We start from the raw sequence: 18,491 nt of genomic DNA on the forward strand, positions 1-18,491 counted from the left end.
CATTTGTTTAACATTTTGGGTGTTAATTTATCTTCTGTTCTTCGGAAGAGGCCTGTGAATTATAGCCTATTGTATACCTAAGGAAACTGAGTGAGAGTTGCAGTCCCTCTTCAAGCTCATATATTTGTGATAGTTGCAAATAGGCTTGTTAGATGATGTAAAGTGCTACTCATTTAGCTGTCTACCATGAGAACTGGCGAAGTTTTTAAAATCACAAATTGTGTGAATACCTTGATTTTTGTTAGAGTACTTTATAGTACACTAAGTTGATAGAGTATGTTCAATATTTTATCGAAGTTAGATTTTTGAAAACCTTTCTGTAGTTCAAAGATGTCTTGGTGTTTTAAGAACCTTGACTGCACATGTACACACCCACGTGGAAACAACCGAGAAAACAAATGCAGACACGTTTGTTCCATTTTACAAAACTGACTACAGGCTCAGTTCAGCATTTTGTTTTATGTTGATGGATAGAATTAATGGAATATCATATTCATTATTTCCTTTAGTAAAATCTTGTTAAACTGATACATTATTTTTGTCAGATAATAGTAAGAAAATTAAAAACATTGTTTGTTTTTCACCCAGAATGTTAAGTAGGAGACATCATCAGTAATGTAGAAAGAGCAACAGACCTGGGATCTAATTCCAGGGCTGCCATTTGTAAGTTATGAAATTTGTGAGGAATTTATTGAGTCTCATTTAAGAAAACGTTCTTAGGTTCTCTTCTGCTCTGTACCTTTTTCTTGCTGTACTAAAATAAGAGCAAGCTTTTATTTGTTTTGAACAAATTTTAATTTTAGATTCTTACAGTTGTATCAGTTCTGCTTAAGTATTGAAATAAATATGTATTTTAGTTCATTAGAAACAGGACAGAGGTTATTTCAATCTAAAACAATTCTTTGGAGAAGATAAAAAAACTAGTACCTTTTTTCCTTGACGTGATGGTGTTTCTTCTGAGTGTGAATTGAAAGTAGCAGGCACTGGATAGTGTAAAGGAGCTTAACCAAAGTGAGGCACTGCAATTATTTCATTATGTTTAAAATTTTCTAACACAACATCATTTGACTAGACTTGATTTTCTAAATGTATTGAAGAACTTATAGAAAGAGTGTGGAAAAAAGAAGAATAAGATTGATGATATCGGTGAAGTACCCTGGAGTCCCGTTGTAGCAATGTATACTGGAATAGTTAAGTTTCAGGAATTTGGGGCGAGAGAATGACGAGAATGGGTATTGCACAATAGGGAGCAATATTCCATCTAGTAAGAGAAAACTAACACATAGGACTTGAGGCTTATGCTTTTAGTAATAAACAGACTTTGTTTTGTTGTTGAGTTGTATGTTGAAAGAATTAAACAAAGGACAAGGATATCAGTAAGTATTTAGGGAGGTTAGCTTGAAATACAGCGGGTAACTACAGTTTTACAACATTTTCTATGATCAACAAATCTATTAGCATAGCTAGGTAGTAAAGCATAAGCATGCTGTTGCTGTTTTATACTCAGAGCTTTTCCTGTGTTATTGAGAACTAAGGCTCAGACGTGGGCGTATGAAAAATTAGGCCAGGCATGGTAAGCCTGTAATCCCAACATTTTGGGAGGCCAAGGTGGGAGGATTGCTTGCAGCCAGTTCAAGACCAGCCTGGACAACAAAGTGAGACGCTGTATCTATAAACAACAAAAAGCCAATATTCAGGTGTTGGTAGAGAAATACTTTAAACACTTAATAGTCTGACTAAAGTGGAGTAAGGGGAACTGGACATATACCCTCCCACCTGAAACAACTAGGTTTTTGAGAAACTACAGGCAAAGAAGGACAGTAATCTCCAGAGATGGGAGGTAAACAAGGTCTGCCTTGACAGAGTTTCCAGACTGCAGTACAGAGAGGGAGAACCCAGGTGGAGCTGAGCAGTATTCTGGGTTGAGAATCCAGGAGTTTTGAGAGACCAAGACGGGGCTGGAGTTTACCAGGCAGGGTACCGGGAAGGAGAAAGCTGCACAGCGAAGCATCTGGTTTTACACTGCTGGATAGAATTAATGGGTTATCATTTTCTCAGTTCAAACATTTCCCGTAGGAAAACTTTACTAAACTGTTGTTCTGTTTCTGGTGAATGAAGGCCATCTGTGTAGTCTCATAGGCTGAAATCAAGGTGTTTGCAGGGTTGCCTTCCTCATTGGAAGCTCTGGGAAAGAATTTGCTTTCAGACTGTTGGCTGAATTTGTTTCTCTGTAGTTTTAGGACTGAGGCCCTCATTTCCTTCCTACCTGTCTGTCAGTCAGGTGCCAGCCTTTGTTTCTAGAGGCTTCTTGCCTCATTTCTCTTCTCTTCCACGTGATCGCTACCAGCAAAGGTGGGTAAGATTCTTCTCTGACTTCCCTTCTGCTGCATCTCTCTGACTCCAGCTAAGGAGAAAGTTCTCTGCACTCTTCTGTTTTTTCTCTCTCTCTCCTTCTGTGTGTGTGTGTGTGTGTGTGTGTGTGTGTGTGTGTGTGTGTGTGTGTGTGTTTAAAAATCACGTGAAAGGCTCATGTGGTTAGATTATGCCCACCTGGATAATCCCAAATGGTCTTGCTATCCTCCTATTTTAAGGTCCATAACCTTAATTATATCTGCAAAGTCCTTAGGTTCACTCAGAACATCAGAATGTGAACTTATTTGGAAATACAGTCTTTGTAGACATAATTAGTGAAGATGAAGTCATCTTAGATTAGTGAAGACCCAAATCCAAAGACTGGTTTCCCCCCTAAAAACATAAAGCAGAGACAGACACACAGGGAAGAAGGCCCTGTGAAGACAGAGGCTAAGAGTGAAATAATGAATCAACAAGCCCAGGAATGCCAAAGATTGCAGGCAGCCACCTGCAGAGAGAAGGAAGAGTTCTTCCCTAGAGCCTTCGGAAAGAGCATGGTCCTGCTGACACCTTGGTTTCAGACTTCTAGTCCCTGGAACTGTAAGAGAATAGATTTCTGTTGCCTGAAGCCATTCAGGTTGTGGTGCTTTGTTACAGCAGTCCCAGAAAACCAGTACACCATGCAGCGTATTCATGGAAGTCTGAGGATTAAGGCATGGGGATCCTGCCCACTGTGCCTACCCCTAGTCTGCAACTGAGACCTCAGAATTGGTAGATGAATACATGAAAACAGTTCTTACCACTGTATTCATGTGTTCCAGAAACTTGGAGGAAATGGTGAACATATCGAGATGTAATAGTTGTAAAAAAAAAAAAAACAAACTTCTAGTGATGAAAACTATAGCATGTGATGTGAAGGTATATAAAATAGTAGATTAATAGCCGATTAGACATTGCAGGAGATTAATGAATTTGAGGACATAGTTATAGAAAACTATTCAAAAGTGGGCCAGGCGTGGTGTCTTACTCCTGTAATCCTAACACTGGGAGGCCAAGGTGGGCGGATCACCTGAAGTCAGGAGTTCAAGACCAGCCTGGCCAACTTGGCGAAACCCCATCTCTTCTAAAAATACCAAAATTAGCTGAGTGTGGTGGTGCATGCCTGTAGTCCCAACTACTCGGGAGGCTGAGGCAGGATAATCGCTTGAACCCAGGAAATGGAGGTTGTAGAGCCAAGATCATGACACTGCACTCTAGCCTGGACAACAGAGAAAGACTCCATTTAAAAAGCAAACAAACTATTTAAATGTGAAACAGATTTAAGAAATGGCTGAAAAGTGACAATAGTGCTATAGTTTGGATGTTTATTCCCCCATACCGCATGTTGAAGTTTGACTCCCAGGGCCAGGCACCGTGGTTCACACCAGTATTCCCAGCACTTTGGGAGGCCTACGTGGGTGGATCACTTGAGGCGAGGAGTTCAAGACCAGCCTGGCCAACGTGATGAAACCCTGTCTCTACTAAAAATACAAAAATTGGCCAGTTGTGGTGGCACATGCCTGTAATCCTAGTTACTTGGGAGGCTGAGGCAAGAGAATCACTTGAACTTGGAAGGTGGAGGTTATAGTGAGCTGAGATTGTGCCACTGCGCTTCAGCCTGGGGGACAAAGGAAGACATCATATCAGAAAAAAAAAAAGAGAAATTTGATCCCCAGTGTTGAGGTACATCTAGTGGGAGGTGTTTGCACCAGTGGGGCAGATCCGCATGAATAGATGATTCCCTACTGGGAGGTAGGGTGAGTAAGTTCTTTATTCTCAAAGAAGTGGTTGTTAAAAAGAGTCTGGTACCACCCCCTCTCCATTGCTTCCTCTCTTGTCCTGTGATCTCTGCATATGCCAGCTCCCCTTCGTGTTTCACCGCGAATGGAAGCAGCTTGAGGCCCTCATCAGAGCAGATGTTGACACCAAGCTTCTTGTACCACCTGTAGAACTGTGAGGCAAATAAACCTCTTTTCTTTATAAATTACGCAGCCTCAAGTATTCCTTGATGGCAATGCAAAATGGGCTAACACACAGGGTATCAGTGATGTAGTTAGTGTTTCTAAAGGCAGGGAGTTAAGAAAAAATATTTGAGAAATTAATGATAGAAAAATTCCAAAACTGATGAGAACTATAAGAACAAGACACATGAAGAAAACTGTACCAAGGCACATAATGTGATTGCTCAAAATCAGGGATCAAGAGGAAGTCTTAAATGCATCCACAAAAAGGGACACATTAAGTACAGAGGAGCAATAAGAATCACAGCGTGTTTCTAGTGGGAAACAGTGCAGGCCAGTTGACAGTGTGACAGTGTAGCACGGTCAGCCCTCGGGATCCCAGGGTCCTGGATCCATAGATTCAACCCCATGGATCACAAATACTTGAGAAAAAGATGGTTGTGTTTGTAGTGAGCATGTACAGACTTCTTTCTTCTTATTCTCTAAACAATAAAGCCCATAGATTTACACTGTATTAGGTATTATAAGTAGCCTATGGATGATTCAAAGTGTATAGGAGGATGTGCATAGGTTGTATGCAAATACCACACCATTTTATATAAGGGACTTGAGCATCTGTGGATTTTAGTATCTGTGGGAGGTCTTGGAACCAATCCCTCCATAGACACTGAGGGAGGATTCTACTAAAACATCCCAGCCAATCTAGTTCTATACCCAGTGAAAATGTTTTTCAAAACAAAGACAAGATAATGACAGTGTCAGTTACACAAAACATAAAATTTCATCACCAGCAGAGCTGTACGTTAAAAAATGTTAAAGGTTGTCATTCATGCAGTAGGAAGTTGGTAGGAGATATAGATGTCTAGGGACTGTGAGCTAAACAAACCTGAGCGATTATGTCTTAACTCATCTCCTAGCTCTACAAAGTGAATTGAAGAGCACTAGAAGTGGCATTTTTATAGGTAAATAGAAGAGCTTTTAAAAAATCATATGTCTTTAGAAAAGATAATTGGCTGTTTAAAAAACAGTAACAATGTATTATGAGTTTTACTGTATGTGTACAAGTAAATTATGTGACAATAATTTAACACAGGAGGAAAGCCATGGAAGTACACTGTTGTGAAGTTCTCATGCTCTACGTGAAGTGTTATCTTTTTTTTTTTTTTTAAGTGACAGCAAGTTTTATTAAGAAAGTAAAGGAATGAAAGAATGGCTACTCCACAGGCAGAGCAACCTATAAAATCATCTGAAGGCAGACTGTGATAAGTTAAAGGCATATATGATAAACCTGAAGACAAACCAGAAATAGCCCAACAAAGCTATAGTGAATAAATAAAGGAAATAAAATAGAATCATAAAAAATACTTAAATCTATGGGAAGGGAAGCCAACACATGGGGCAAATAGAGAACAAAAACCAAGTTGACAGATTGAAACCTAACTTTACCAATAATCACTTTAAACGTAGTGTTCTAAACACTGCAACTAAAAGGCAGAGGTTATGAAATTGAACATGAAAAAAAGAATGAAGCATATCTGCTTGCAAGATACCCACTGTAAAGACAAAACTAGGTTAACGGCAATAGGAGAAAAAAGATACGCTGTGCTAGTTCTAATCAGAGGAAAGTTGGAGTGGCTATATGATTATCAGACAAGGGCAAAGAATATTACCAGTCATAAAGAAGATCATTTCATGTGTTAAAGGTGTTTGTTCACCCGAAGAGCCTAACGATGCTCAACATGTATCTGCCTAATGACATAGCTGTTAAGTACATGAAGAAAAATAGATAGAAAGTATACTCGGATCCATAATTACATTCAGATATTTCAATACCCCTCTTTCAATAATTGATAGACCATAAAGAAAAAAAACAGGATATAGAAGATTTGAATCATTCTATCAACTGACTTGACCTGATTAACATTTATAGAACACTCCACCCAACAATAGAAAACATACTTTTTTTCCGGTACTATGGGGGCATTTACCAAGAGAGATCACATTCTTTGCTATAAAATAAGTTTCAATACGTTTAGAAGGATTTCAAGTCATACAAGACAGGCTGTGTAAGGACAATGAAATTAGGTGATAAGTGTCAGAAAATTTACCTAGAAACAATCTAGAAAATCCCGGAGTATTTGGTAATTAGTAACATACTTTACAATAACTCATTGGTCAAAGAACAATCAAAAGAAAAACTTGAAAGTGCTTTGAACTGAATGAAAATGAAAAAACATTTTAATATTGGTGGGATGTATCTGAAGTTTTTATAGGTAAATTTATAGCAAGAAATACCTGTGTTACAATAGAAAAAAGGTCTCAAATCAGTTTCCACAGATTCAACAAATGGGAAAATTTTTTTTAAAAAGTCATGAGGGAAGAAACCAATGAAATAAAACACAGAGAAAATCACTTAGAAAAGTAAAATTGATAAGCAATGCCAGAGTGATCAGCAAAAAAGAAGAGATTAATTGTTAGTATTAGGAATGAGTTGACATCACTATACATTGTACAGCAATTAAAAGGATAATAATGGCATTTTATTTATTTATTTATTTATTTATTTATTTTTGAGACGGAGTCTCACTTTGTCACTCAAGCTGGAGTGCAGTGGCGTGATAGCAGCTCACTGCAACCTCTGCCCCCTGGTTCAAGCAATTCTCCTGCCTCAGCCTCCCAAGTAGGTGGGATTACAGGCGCCTGCCACTGTGCCTGGCTAATTTTTTTGTATTTTTAGTAGAGACAGAGTTTCATCATTTTGGCCAGGGCGGTCTTAAACTCCTGACCTCATGATCCTCCTGCCTCGGCCTCCCAAAGTGCTGGGATTATAGGTTGAGCCACCACACCTGGCCGATAATGGCATGTTGTGAACACCTTTATGCCAACAAATTCAACAACTTAGATAAATGGACAAATTTCCTTAAAAGGCAAAAACTATTAAAGTTATCTGAAATATTCTGGGAATGTTAGGAACATTGTCACAAATAAAGCTTTAGGCCAAGGGGATTTATTGTCAGTTCTGTATATTTAAGGAGGAAATAGTAGCAGTTCTGCACAGGCTCCTCCAGAAAATTGATGTGGGAATATTTTCTAATTCATTGAGGTTGGGATTACTCTGATACCAAAACCAGACAGACAGTACATGAAAACTGAAAACTGCAGACCATTGTCACGAACATAGATGCTTAAGTTCTAAATAAAATTTTAGCAAATCAAATGTAATACTGTATAAAAAGGATAATACATCATGACTTTTGCAAAGCCAAGCCATGTGACTTGATTAACACGATAGAAAAAAGTCATATAGTTGTCACAATACATGCGGAAAAAGCATATGACAGAATTCAGTATCCGTTTCTGATAAAATCTCTCAGTGAAGTAGGCCTTAGAGGGGATGTTCTCATCCCCTTTAAAATGCATCAGGCCAGATGTGGTGGCTCACACCTGTAATCCCAGCTCTGTGGGAGGCCAAGAGTTCGAGACCAGCCTAACCAATATGGTGAAACCCTGTCTCTCTCTAAAAATACAAAACTTAGCCATGTGTGGTTGTGTGTACCTGTAGTCTCAGCTACTTGGGAAGCTGAGACAGGAGAATCATTTGAACTTTGGAGGTGGAGGTTACAGTGAGCTGAGAGATTGCACCGCTTCACTCCAGCCTGGGCGACAGAGCGAGACTCTGCCTCAAAAAAAAAAAAAATGGATCTATAAAAAACCTACAGGTAACATCATACTTAATGGTAAAAGAATGAATGTTTGCCCCCTGAGATCAGGAACAAGGCAAGGACATCTGTTCTTACCACTTCCATTTAACATTTTGGAGGGTTTTTTTTTCTTTTTCTTTTTTTCTTCACAGTTCTTACATGACTGACACATTTTGGAGGTTTTTTTTTTTTTTTTTTTTTAAAAAGTCACTGAAGTTGGAAAGGAAACAGTAAAACTGTATTTCACAGATGATATTTTCTGTGCAAAAATTCTGATGGAATATGTTATAAAAAAACTATTAGATGACATTTTGGGCTGGATGTTAAAAAAAAAAAGGCTATTAGAACCAATAAGTAAACTTTGCACAGTTGCAGGATAGAAGATCAAAATCCAATTGTATTTCTATATACTAGCAATTAATAATTGGAAATTGAATTTACAACCCAATATCACTTATATGCAGTAGCATCAAAAATATGAAATACTTAGGGATGTGTGAGACTTCAGTACTGTAAACTCGAAGACATTGTTGAGAGAAATTCGAGTACCACAATAAGTGGAGGCAGATACTGTGTTCATGGATTAGAAGATGCTCGTCTTTATCAGTTTGGGCTGCTATAACAGAATACCATAGACTGGGTGGCTTACGAAACAAATATTTTTTACAGTTCTGGAGGCTGAAAGTCCCATATCAGGGTGACACCGTGGTTAGGTTCTTGATGAAGACCCTACTCCTGGTTCTTGGTTGGTAGTCTCCTTGCATCCTTCATGGCTGAGAGCAGAGAGAGAAAGCAAGCTCTCCTCTGTCTCCTCTTATAGAGGCACCGTCCCATCATGAGGATTGCCCCCTTGTGACCTAACTGCCTCCCATGGACTCCCATCTCTAATGACCTTAATGCTGAGGATTAGGGTTTCAATTATGAATTTGGGGGTGGGGACAGAAGCATTCAGTGTGTAACAGCAATATTAAGATGTCATTTCTCCCCAAATTGATCTATAGATTCAACACCATACCAGTCAAGATTCCAGCACACTCTGTAGAAATTGACAAGCTGATCTAAAATTCAGATGGAAATTCTGTGGACTTAGAATAGCCTAAACAACTTTGAAAGATAACTAAGAGGATTGATTATCTTACTTAAAGACTTTTTTTCAAAGCTACAGTAAATCCCAGCTCTGGGAGGCTGAGGCGGGCAGTACTTGAGATCAGGAGTTCTGGCCAACATGGTGAAACCCCATGTCTACCAAAAATACAAAAATTAAACGGGTGTGATGGCACCCTCCCATAATCCCAGCTATTTGGGAAGCTGAGGCAGGAGAATCACTTGAACCTGGGAGGTGGAGGTTGCAGTGAACCGAGATGCACCACTGCACTCCAGCCTGGTGTCAGAGCAAGACTCCGTCTCAAAAAAAAAAGTGTGGCATTAGCATAAAGATAAACAGATCAAATCAGTAGAATAGAGTGTCCAGGAGTAGATCCAAACATATATTGTCAATTGATTTTTTGACAGAGGTGCCAAGGGAATTTATCGGGAAGATAATTATGTTTTAAACAAATGGTGTGAGAACAATTGGTTAATTATAGGCAAAAAATGAACTTCATTCGATACCTAGCACCATTCGCAAAATGTAACTCAAGGGATCATAGGCTTCAATGTAAATCCTAAAACTATAAAACTTGTAGAAGAAAACATAGCAGAAAGTCTTTGTGACATTGAACTAGGCCATAATTTCTTGGGTAGGATAAAAAAAGCACAATCTATAAAAGAAAAAAATTGGTAAGTTGGACTTCTAATAAATTTTGTTCTTTTAAAAATGTTGATAAGAGAATAAAGAGAGTCTACAGACTGGGAGAAAATATTCACAAATCACGTACCTGATAAAAGACCTGTATTCAGAGCATATAAAGAACTTGCCAAACTCAGTCATTAAAAAAAAGAAATGAAAAAATGGGCAACAGATTTTAAGAGACACTTAGCTAAAAAAGACATAAATGGATGACAAATAAGCTCATGAACAGATGTTCACATCATTACTAGAGAAATGCAAATTAAAACAGCAATAAGATATCACTGTGCACCTGCCAGAATGGTTAAAATATTATTTTTGGTGAAAATGTGGATGAACTTGATCTCTGCTGGTGAGAGACTGTAAAATACAACCACTTTGGAAAACATTTGGCATTTTTTAAATTGTTAAACATGTATCTATTATATGACCTAAATATTTCCCAAAAGAAATGATCACATAAATCCACACAGACTTGTACATGAGCATTTATGACTGATTTATTTTTCATAGCCTCAAATTGGGAACAACATAGATAAATTGTTTGCAGGTGAATGGATACGATCCAATAGCGATTCAATCTAATCTCAAAATAGTTGTGCTAGATAACGGAAGCCAGATAAAAACAAGAGCATATATCACACAATCCATTTGTATAATGTTCTAGAAAATCCATCTTTTCTAAAGTGCAGAGTCAGTGGCTGACTGGGTATCTGGGGCAGGTGGGGAGTGGCAGGATGCAGGGATTATAAAAGGATATGAGAAAATTTGGGGGTGATGGATGTGTTTATGTTCATTAGCTTAATTGTGGTGATGGTGTCATTAGTGCATTCTCATGACAAAACTTATCAAATGGTATACTCTATGTGTAGTTTATGTAGCTCAATAAGGCTGTTAAAATTAATATTTCTTATTTTTGTATATGTTACGGTTTTGTTCATTTTGTACTGACAATTGAGAATTAATTCTAAGACTACTTTAGTTCAGCCTGTGACCCTTTTTCCTGAGAGGGTCTTTTCCTGTTAACATTTAGCTATATGGATTGTAATATTGTTTGTTTATGGAACCCATTTTTATTGATTCCTCAGCACTTTAGCAGATATTGGAAAATCAAAAATGAGGAGAAATATATTCATGCCTTATGGATCTTTGATCTAGAGTTTATAATGATACATTTGCAAGCATCTCTAAAGAATATAAGAAGTTTAGGGGCCAGGCGCGGTGGTTCACGTCTGTAATCCCAGCACTTTGGGAGACTGAGGCGGGTGGATCACCTGAGGTCAGGAATTCAAGACCAGCCTGGCCAACATGGCGAAACCCCTTCTCCACTAAAAATACAATAATTAGCCTGGCACAGTGGTGTGTGCCTGTAATCCCAGGTACTCAGGAGACTGAGGCAGGAGAATCGCTTGAACCTGGGAGGCAGAGGTTGTGGTGAGCTGAGATCGTGCCATTGCACTGCTGCCTGGGTGACAGAGTGAGATTCCATCTCAAAAGAAAAAAAAATAGTTGTTTAGGAAATGGGGGAATTTATATTGCCTAAAAACATTATAGCATATTAGAAGGAATGGCTTAACTTTTTCTTGCTGTGGGACAAGGGCACATCTCTGAACCTGAAGGCTGTAAAAAGGAGGACCTACCTTGTCATAAAATATTAAGGTGGCGCCTGGCTGAGTGCAGTGGCTCACACCTGTAATCCCAGGACTTTGGGAGGCCGAGGTGAGTGGATTGCTTGAGCCCAGGAGTTCGAGACCAAACCGGACAACATGACAAAAGCTCATCTCTACAAAGAATACAAAAATCAGCCCAGCATGGTGGCATGTGCCTCTAATTTCAGCTACTTGGTAGGCTAAGGCAAGAGGATCACCTGAGCCTAGGAAGTCAAGGCTGCAGTAAGCCATGATTGCACCACTGCACTGCGGCCTGGGCCACAGAGTGAGACCCAGTCTCAGAGAAAAAGGTAGCACCTTAATGCATCCAGAACAACGCCTGCTATGTTACATACCTAACAATTACAGGCATATCTTGGAGATACTGCAGGTTGGTTCCCATCTACTGCGATGAAGCAAATGTGGCAATAAAGTGAGTCACAAAATTTTTGGTTTCCCAGTGCATATAAAAATTATACTTACACTGTAAAGTAATCTATTAAGCGTGCAATAACAATATGTGTACATGCCTTTATTGCTAAAAAATGGTAACAATTATCTGAGCCTTCAGCGAGTTGTAATCTTTTTGCTGGTGGAGGTCTTGCATTGATTTTGCCAAAGATTGGGGTGACTGTGGCAATTTCTTAAAATAAGACAACAATGTAGTTTGCCATATTGATTGACTCTTCCTTTCACAAAAGACTTCTCTGTAGTATGTGATGCTGTTTGACAGCATTTTACTCACAGTAGAAGTTCTTTCAAAATTGGTGTCAACTAAGTTTATGATATTCTAAATCCTTTATTGTCATTTCCACAGCGTTCACAGCATCTTCAGCAGGGTAGATTCCATCTCAAGAAACCACTTTCTTTTCTCATCCCTAAGAAGCAGCTCCTTATGCATTCAAGTTTTATCATGAGATTGCAGTAATTCAGTCACATCTTCAGGATCTACCTCTAATTCCAGTCCTCTTGCTGTTTTTAGCACATCTGCAGAGACATCCTCCACTGGTCTCAAACCCATCACTTCTTCCAAACTCCTGGTGAGGTTGATATTTTGACCTCCTATGAATCACAAATATTCTTTATATATATATAATTTTAATTCCATTTTTGTATATGTGTGTGTGTGTGTGTGTATATATATATATATATTTTTTTTTTAATTGTATTTTAGGTTCTGGGGTACATGTGAAGAACATGCAGGATTGTTGCATAGGTACATACGTGGCAAGCTGGTTTGCTGCCTCCATCCCCATCACCTGTATCTGGCATTTCTCCCCATATTATCCCTCCCCAACTCCCTACCCTCCACTGTCCCTCTCCTAGTGCCCCTCCCCACAGACCCCAGTGTGTGATGCTCCCTTCCCTTTTTCCATGTATTCTCATTGTTCAACACCTGACTATGAGTGATAATGTGGTGTTCGATTTTCTGTTCTTGTGTCAGTTTGCTGAGAATGATGGTTTTCAGGTTCATCCGTGTCCCTACAAATGACATGAACTTACCATTTCTTATAGCTGCATAGTATTCCATGGTGTATATGTGCCACATTTTCCCTGTCCATTCTATCATCGATGGGCATTTGGGTTGGTTCCAAGTCTTTGCTATTGTAAACAGTGCTGCAATGAACATATGTGTGCATGTGTCCTTCTAATAGAACAATTTATAAACCTTTGGATATATACCCAGTAATGGGATTGCTGGGTCAACTGGAATTTCTATTTCTAGGTCCTTGAGAAATTGCCACACTGTCTTCCACAATGGTTGAACTAATTTACACAAGGATTCCCTGTTTAATAAATGGTGTTGGGAAAACTGGCTAGCCATGTGCAGAAAGCAGAGACTGGACCCCTTCCTGACATCTTACACTAAAATTAACTCCAGATGGATTAAAAACTTAAAACATAAGCCCTAACACCATAAAAACCCTAGAAGAAAACCTAGGCAAAACCATTCAGGACATAGGCATAGGCAAGGACTTCATGACTAAAACACCAAAAGCATTGGCAACAAAAGCTAAAATAGACAAATGGGATCTAATTAAACTCCAGAGCTTCTGCACAGCAAAAGAAACGATTGTTAGAGTGAACCGGCAACCAACAGAATGGGAAAAAATTTTTGCAATCTATCCATCTGACAAAGGACTTATATCCAGAATCTACAAAGAACTAAAACAGATTTACAAGAAAAAAACAAAACCATTCTAAAGTGGGCATAAGTTCTGAACAGACACTTTTCAAAAGAAGAATACATGAGGCCAACAAACATAGGAAAAAATGCTCGTCATCACTGGTCATTAGGGAAATGCAAGTCAAAGCTACATTGAGATACCATCTCATGCCAGTTAGAATGGCAATCATTAAAAAATCTGAAGACAACAGTTCGTAGAGAGGATGTGGAGAAATAGAATCACTAATACTCTTAATGGCATCTAGAATGGTGCATCCTTTCCATAAGGTTTTCAGTGTACTTTGCGCAGTCCCTCAGAGGAATCTGTAGCGGCTATAGCCTCACAGAATGTATCTTAAATAATATGACTTAAAAGTCAAAATTACTCCTTAATCCATGGACTGTGGAATGGATGTTGTGTGAGGCATGAAAATAGTAATCTTCTTACACATCTCCATGAGGGCTCTTTCATCTCCATCAGCAAGTGCATTGTCAGTGAGCAGTAGGGTTTTGAAAATCTTTTTTTTTTTTTTTCAAGTAGTAAGTCTTAACAGTACACTTAAACTGTTTCATAAAGCATGCTGTAAACATAAGTGCTGTCATCTTGGGCAGCTTTGTTGTTCTGTTTGTAGAGCACAGGCAGAGTAGACTTAGGATAATTCTTAAGGGTTTTAGGATTTTTGGAATGGTAAATGAGCACCAGGTTCAGCTTAAAGTCACCTTCCATATTTGCCCCTAAAAAATGAGTCAGCCTGTTCACTGAAGGTTCTAAGTCGGACATTGACTTCTCTCTGGCTAGCAAGTCCTAGATGATATCTTCTTCCAGTGAAAGGCTGTTTTTTGTTTACTTTGAAAATCTGTTGTTTAGTGCAGCCATTGTCGATGGTCTTGGCCAGATCTCCTGGAGAGCTCGCTGCGGCTTCTCCATCATCACACACCTTAGCTGGATCTCCTGGAGAGCTCGCTGCGGCTTCTCCATCATCAAACACCTTAGTCAGATCTCCTGGAGAGCTCGCTGCGGCTTCTCCATCGGCACTTGCTGCTTCACCTTGCACCGTTATGTTATGGAGACGGCTTCTTTCTTTCAGCCTCATGAACCAACCTCCGGTAGCTTCTAACTTTTGTTTAGGAGCTTTCTCACTTCTCTCAGCCTTCATAGATGTGAAGAGTTACATCCTTGCTCAGGCTGTGGCTCTAGGGAATGTTGTGGCTGGTTTGATCTATCCAGATCATGAAACCTTTCTCCATATCAGCAATAAGGCTGTTTTGCTTTCTTATCATTTGTGTGTTCACTGGAGTAGCACTTGAATTTCCTTTAAGAACTTTTCCTTTGCATTCACAACTTGGCTAACTGGCACAAGAGGCCTAGCTTTCAGCCTATCTTGTTTTTTGACATGCTTCCTCACTAAGCTTCTAGCTTTTGATTGAAAGTGAGAGATGGGTGACTCTTCCTTTCATTTGAACACTTAGGGGACATTGTAGGGTTATTACATGATCTAGTTTCAATATTGTTGTGTCTCAGGGAATGGGGAGGCCCTAAGAGTGGGGGAGAGATGAGGGAATGGCCCATCGGAGGAGTAGTCAACACAAACAATTTATTGATTACGTTCGGCATCTTTTATGGGCACAATTTGATGTGCCCCAAAACATGAAAATAGTAATTAATAATCAAAGATCACTGATCACAAATCATAACAGATTTAATAATAATGAAAAAGTTTGAAGTATTGTGAAAATTACCAAAATATGACTTGGAGAAATGAAGTGAGCACGTGGTAATGGGAAAACGGCACCCATAGACTTCACCACAGGGTTGCCACAAACCTTCACACAGTATCTGCAAAGCACAGTAAAGCAGCATGCAGTCCTCTTTAACTAGACGCCAGATAACTAACTAAAAAGTTATCTACTGTAGATATACCTGTAGTAGATAACTTTTAAAAATGTTTTTTTTAAAAGGACTGTGAAATATTTAATTGGATTAAAACTGTCTTGTGTAAAATGAGTATAATTCTTGACACACCGACCTTTATCTTTTGTAACACAAATGATGAAACTGACATTTCTTTCTTTCACCATGCCTAAACTAAGCAGTAGAGTAACAATCATGGTTCTCTAGCCTACTAAATAATAGTAATTATGTAATTTACATAATACTAATTATTGTTATACCTCACATGTCTGCAAGTAACTTACTTGGAAACTGTAAACAATAGAAAATGCTCTTGGGCAGGAAAAAGAGAAGCCAAAGACCCTGTACTTTAGGTTATGAATTGGACCTGGAAGGTACAGCTTTGATCCATTTACTCTTTAGATATAATTTTTAAAAGTTGCAAATATGATACCTTTACCCATAGCCTGTTGGGGGAGGGAGGAGATTGTTGCTGGATACACCCTTATTTCTAGGAACAGAAACCAGGAGCTGATATACCTGGTAGAAAGGAAGATGAAAGGGAAAACTAGCAAGTGAGCCTGGAGTCTCAGGAAGGATGGTAGTTGGTGTGGGAGCTGACAGCACTGTTACTAGTAGCCTCTGGTACTGTAACTGTTAATCAAAGCAAAAATTCATTAAATGATTATTTTATGACAGGCATTGTGCCAACTGTTGTACGTGCATTATTTAATACTTAACAACATCTATAGACCTGTCATTAGCTGTATTTTATAGCTGAAAGTTGTCACGTGGAAGTGCAGACAGGATGTGAACCCAGGGCTGCCTGGAACTGAGTTGTGTGCATGCAGCCATCATTCCATGTGCCCTTCTGGTTATTAGCACAATAAAATAATTGACTCTAATTATACTCTTTTTGAATAAAGAAAACAGAATGTTTGGCTTTTGTTAAAGGCTGGAAAGTATAAAAGTATTTAAATTTTTTTAAATTTAAATTCTAAAAAAATTTTAAATAGTTCAAATTGCAGTTTTTCCACGAAAAGATGTTAAGGTATTATTTTCTAAAAATTTTTACTTTCTATAAAGATAAATATATGTTGTAAATTTCTTATATCTGTATAGATTTTTGAATACAAAACTGTGAGTTGATTTTATTATATTACCTTGTCTACTAAAGGAAGTGAATCTCCCCAGCTGACCCATATTAAGTGCTAAATTAATTGTGTTTGTTTATACTGCATGCTATTCATTCCAAAGGGCCTTAGGACAGGTACAAACATTTATGTTTATTCATAACTGCAGTAGTTGGGGACAGCTCTGCTCCCTGTACTCACTGCCAACTCAGCTTAGTCTCTGCATGCGTATCTGTAGCAGGAACAACTGTGAGAGCAGAGGTGTTGTTTGTTCATCACTGGACCTCCACTGCTTTTAGCACTGTTTGGAAATAAAGGTGTTGAAAAAGCATCAGTTGCCTACTTTCAAAACCATCAAATTATAATTGCATACAGTTCATTGAATTTATCCTTGGCATAAATCTTTGACTCTTAATTTTATAAACTTTTGTAATGATTATCCTCATCATCATTTTGAAATTCAGTTTTAAATTTTAGTTTTTTGCCTGTAAAAAATTGATATGACATGTTGGGCCAAATACCCTCCCAATGACATACGTAACAGGGCTCTGTCTTTTACTAAATCTGTTCTTGTTATTTTAGTTGCCATTTTGTGCCAAAGGAAGAAAAGGTCACTTTGAGATTGCCAGTCTCTGTGACTTTTTCTTTCCCACTTGGGATTATTTACCAAAATTTCTGTGATGTAGTGATTTTTTAAAATCCCAGGAATTAAGAGTCAGCTCTGCCACTTGCAGGCTATACAGCCTTAGCAAGTTACATAGCCAGCTCATGCTTCTGTCATATTGGGGCAGTAATGTTACCTGCCTCGTGGGATTGCTGGGCGAGTAAATGAGTTTGGATAATATCTGTAAATCACTTAGAATAGTTCTTGGCACATAAGGCCTCAATAAATGCTAATTATTATTTTTAGAGTTTTTATGAGGCTTAAATTAAATGGGATTATGCATGTAAAATGCTCAGTAGAGTATCTGGCATTTATTAAGGGCTCAATAAACGCTAGTGATTCTAATTTAAATATTCCGGTGCCTATATGTCTAAAGAGGCTGTTTCTTTGGATCTCTGCACACGTCATGTTTTTAGTGAATTTATTTTAGGGCATGGGAAAAAACATTAATTTCTATACTGACTTTTCCCAATAGGTGTAAATTACAATGTTAAAAAAATTTAAATAAATATGTACTATAATTCTTTTATGATTTCTAAGTTTATCTCATTTGTTACTTATGTTTATTTTTACTATTTAAAAGTTTAGATCTTGATTAAGATTACAGTTTCAATATCTAACCTGTTTTTCTTCTTTTCTTGTTATCCTTTTTATAGGTTTGTGGAATCTTGCTTCCCTTTTTTCCAACCTTTGTTTATTTGTATTGATGCCCTTTGCCTTTTTCTTTCTGGAATCAGAAGGCTTTGCTGGCCTGAAAAAAGTAAGTGAATCTAGTATTGGAATCAGATTTGTTAAGTGAGGAATTCAGTATCATTCACATTGAACTAGAAAAAGCAGACTTAAATTATTTAAATGGAATATAAAAAAAATTAAATGAATAATAAGTAATATTAACATTGTTCACAATAACTTGAATAAGTCTACATATTGAATTGTTTTGCATGTCCATGAGAGAGAGACGTCTTTTAGACCTGTGAGCGCTTTTACAATATGTGTACATTTAGTGTAATGGATAAACCTGATATAATAGCTTTTTTTCTTTTCTTAGGGTATCTTATTTAGTTTGAAGTGACTGACAGTTAAAGTGTTAGTGACAGTTAAAGTGTTATTTCCATGGGCTCCCCTTTCTGTTGTCTAGCTGTTAT

At 38.1% G+C, this 18,491-nt stretch overlaps 1 protein-coding gene across 6 annotated transcripts in view; it reads left to right on the forward strand.

Annotated features, from left to right (window-relative positions):
- Window positions 1–18,491, forward strand: part of LMBR1 (limb development membrane protein 1) — a 249,167-nt gene that overhangs the window by 116,609 nt on the left and 114,067 nt on the right. For all 6 annotated transcript variants that reach the window (XM_064367704.1, XM_064367741.1, XM_064367593.1 and 3 more), the window contains one exon: window positions 18,003–18,106. In XM_064367704.1, coding sequence (XP_064223774.1) covers window positions 18,003–18,106 — 104 coding nt within the window. The remainder of the gene's footprint in view (window positions 1–18,002; window positions 18,107–18,491) is intronic.

Source organism: Aotus nancymaae, unplaced genomic scaffold (assembly GCF_030222135.1).
Source record: "Aotus nancymaae isolate 86718 unplaced genomic scaffold, 86718_ANA_hifiasm-v0.15.2.pri h1tg000002l, whole genome shotgun sequence".
Classification (NCBI taxonomy): domain Eukaryota; kingdom Metazoa; phylum Chordata; class Mammalia; order Primates; family Aotidae; genus Aotus; species Aotus nancymaae.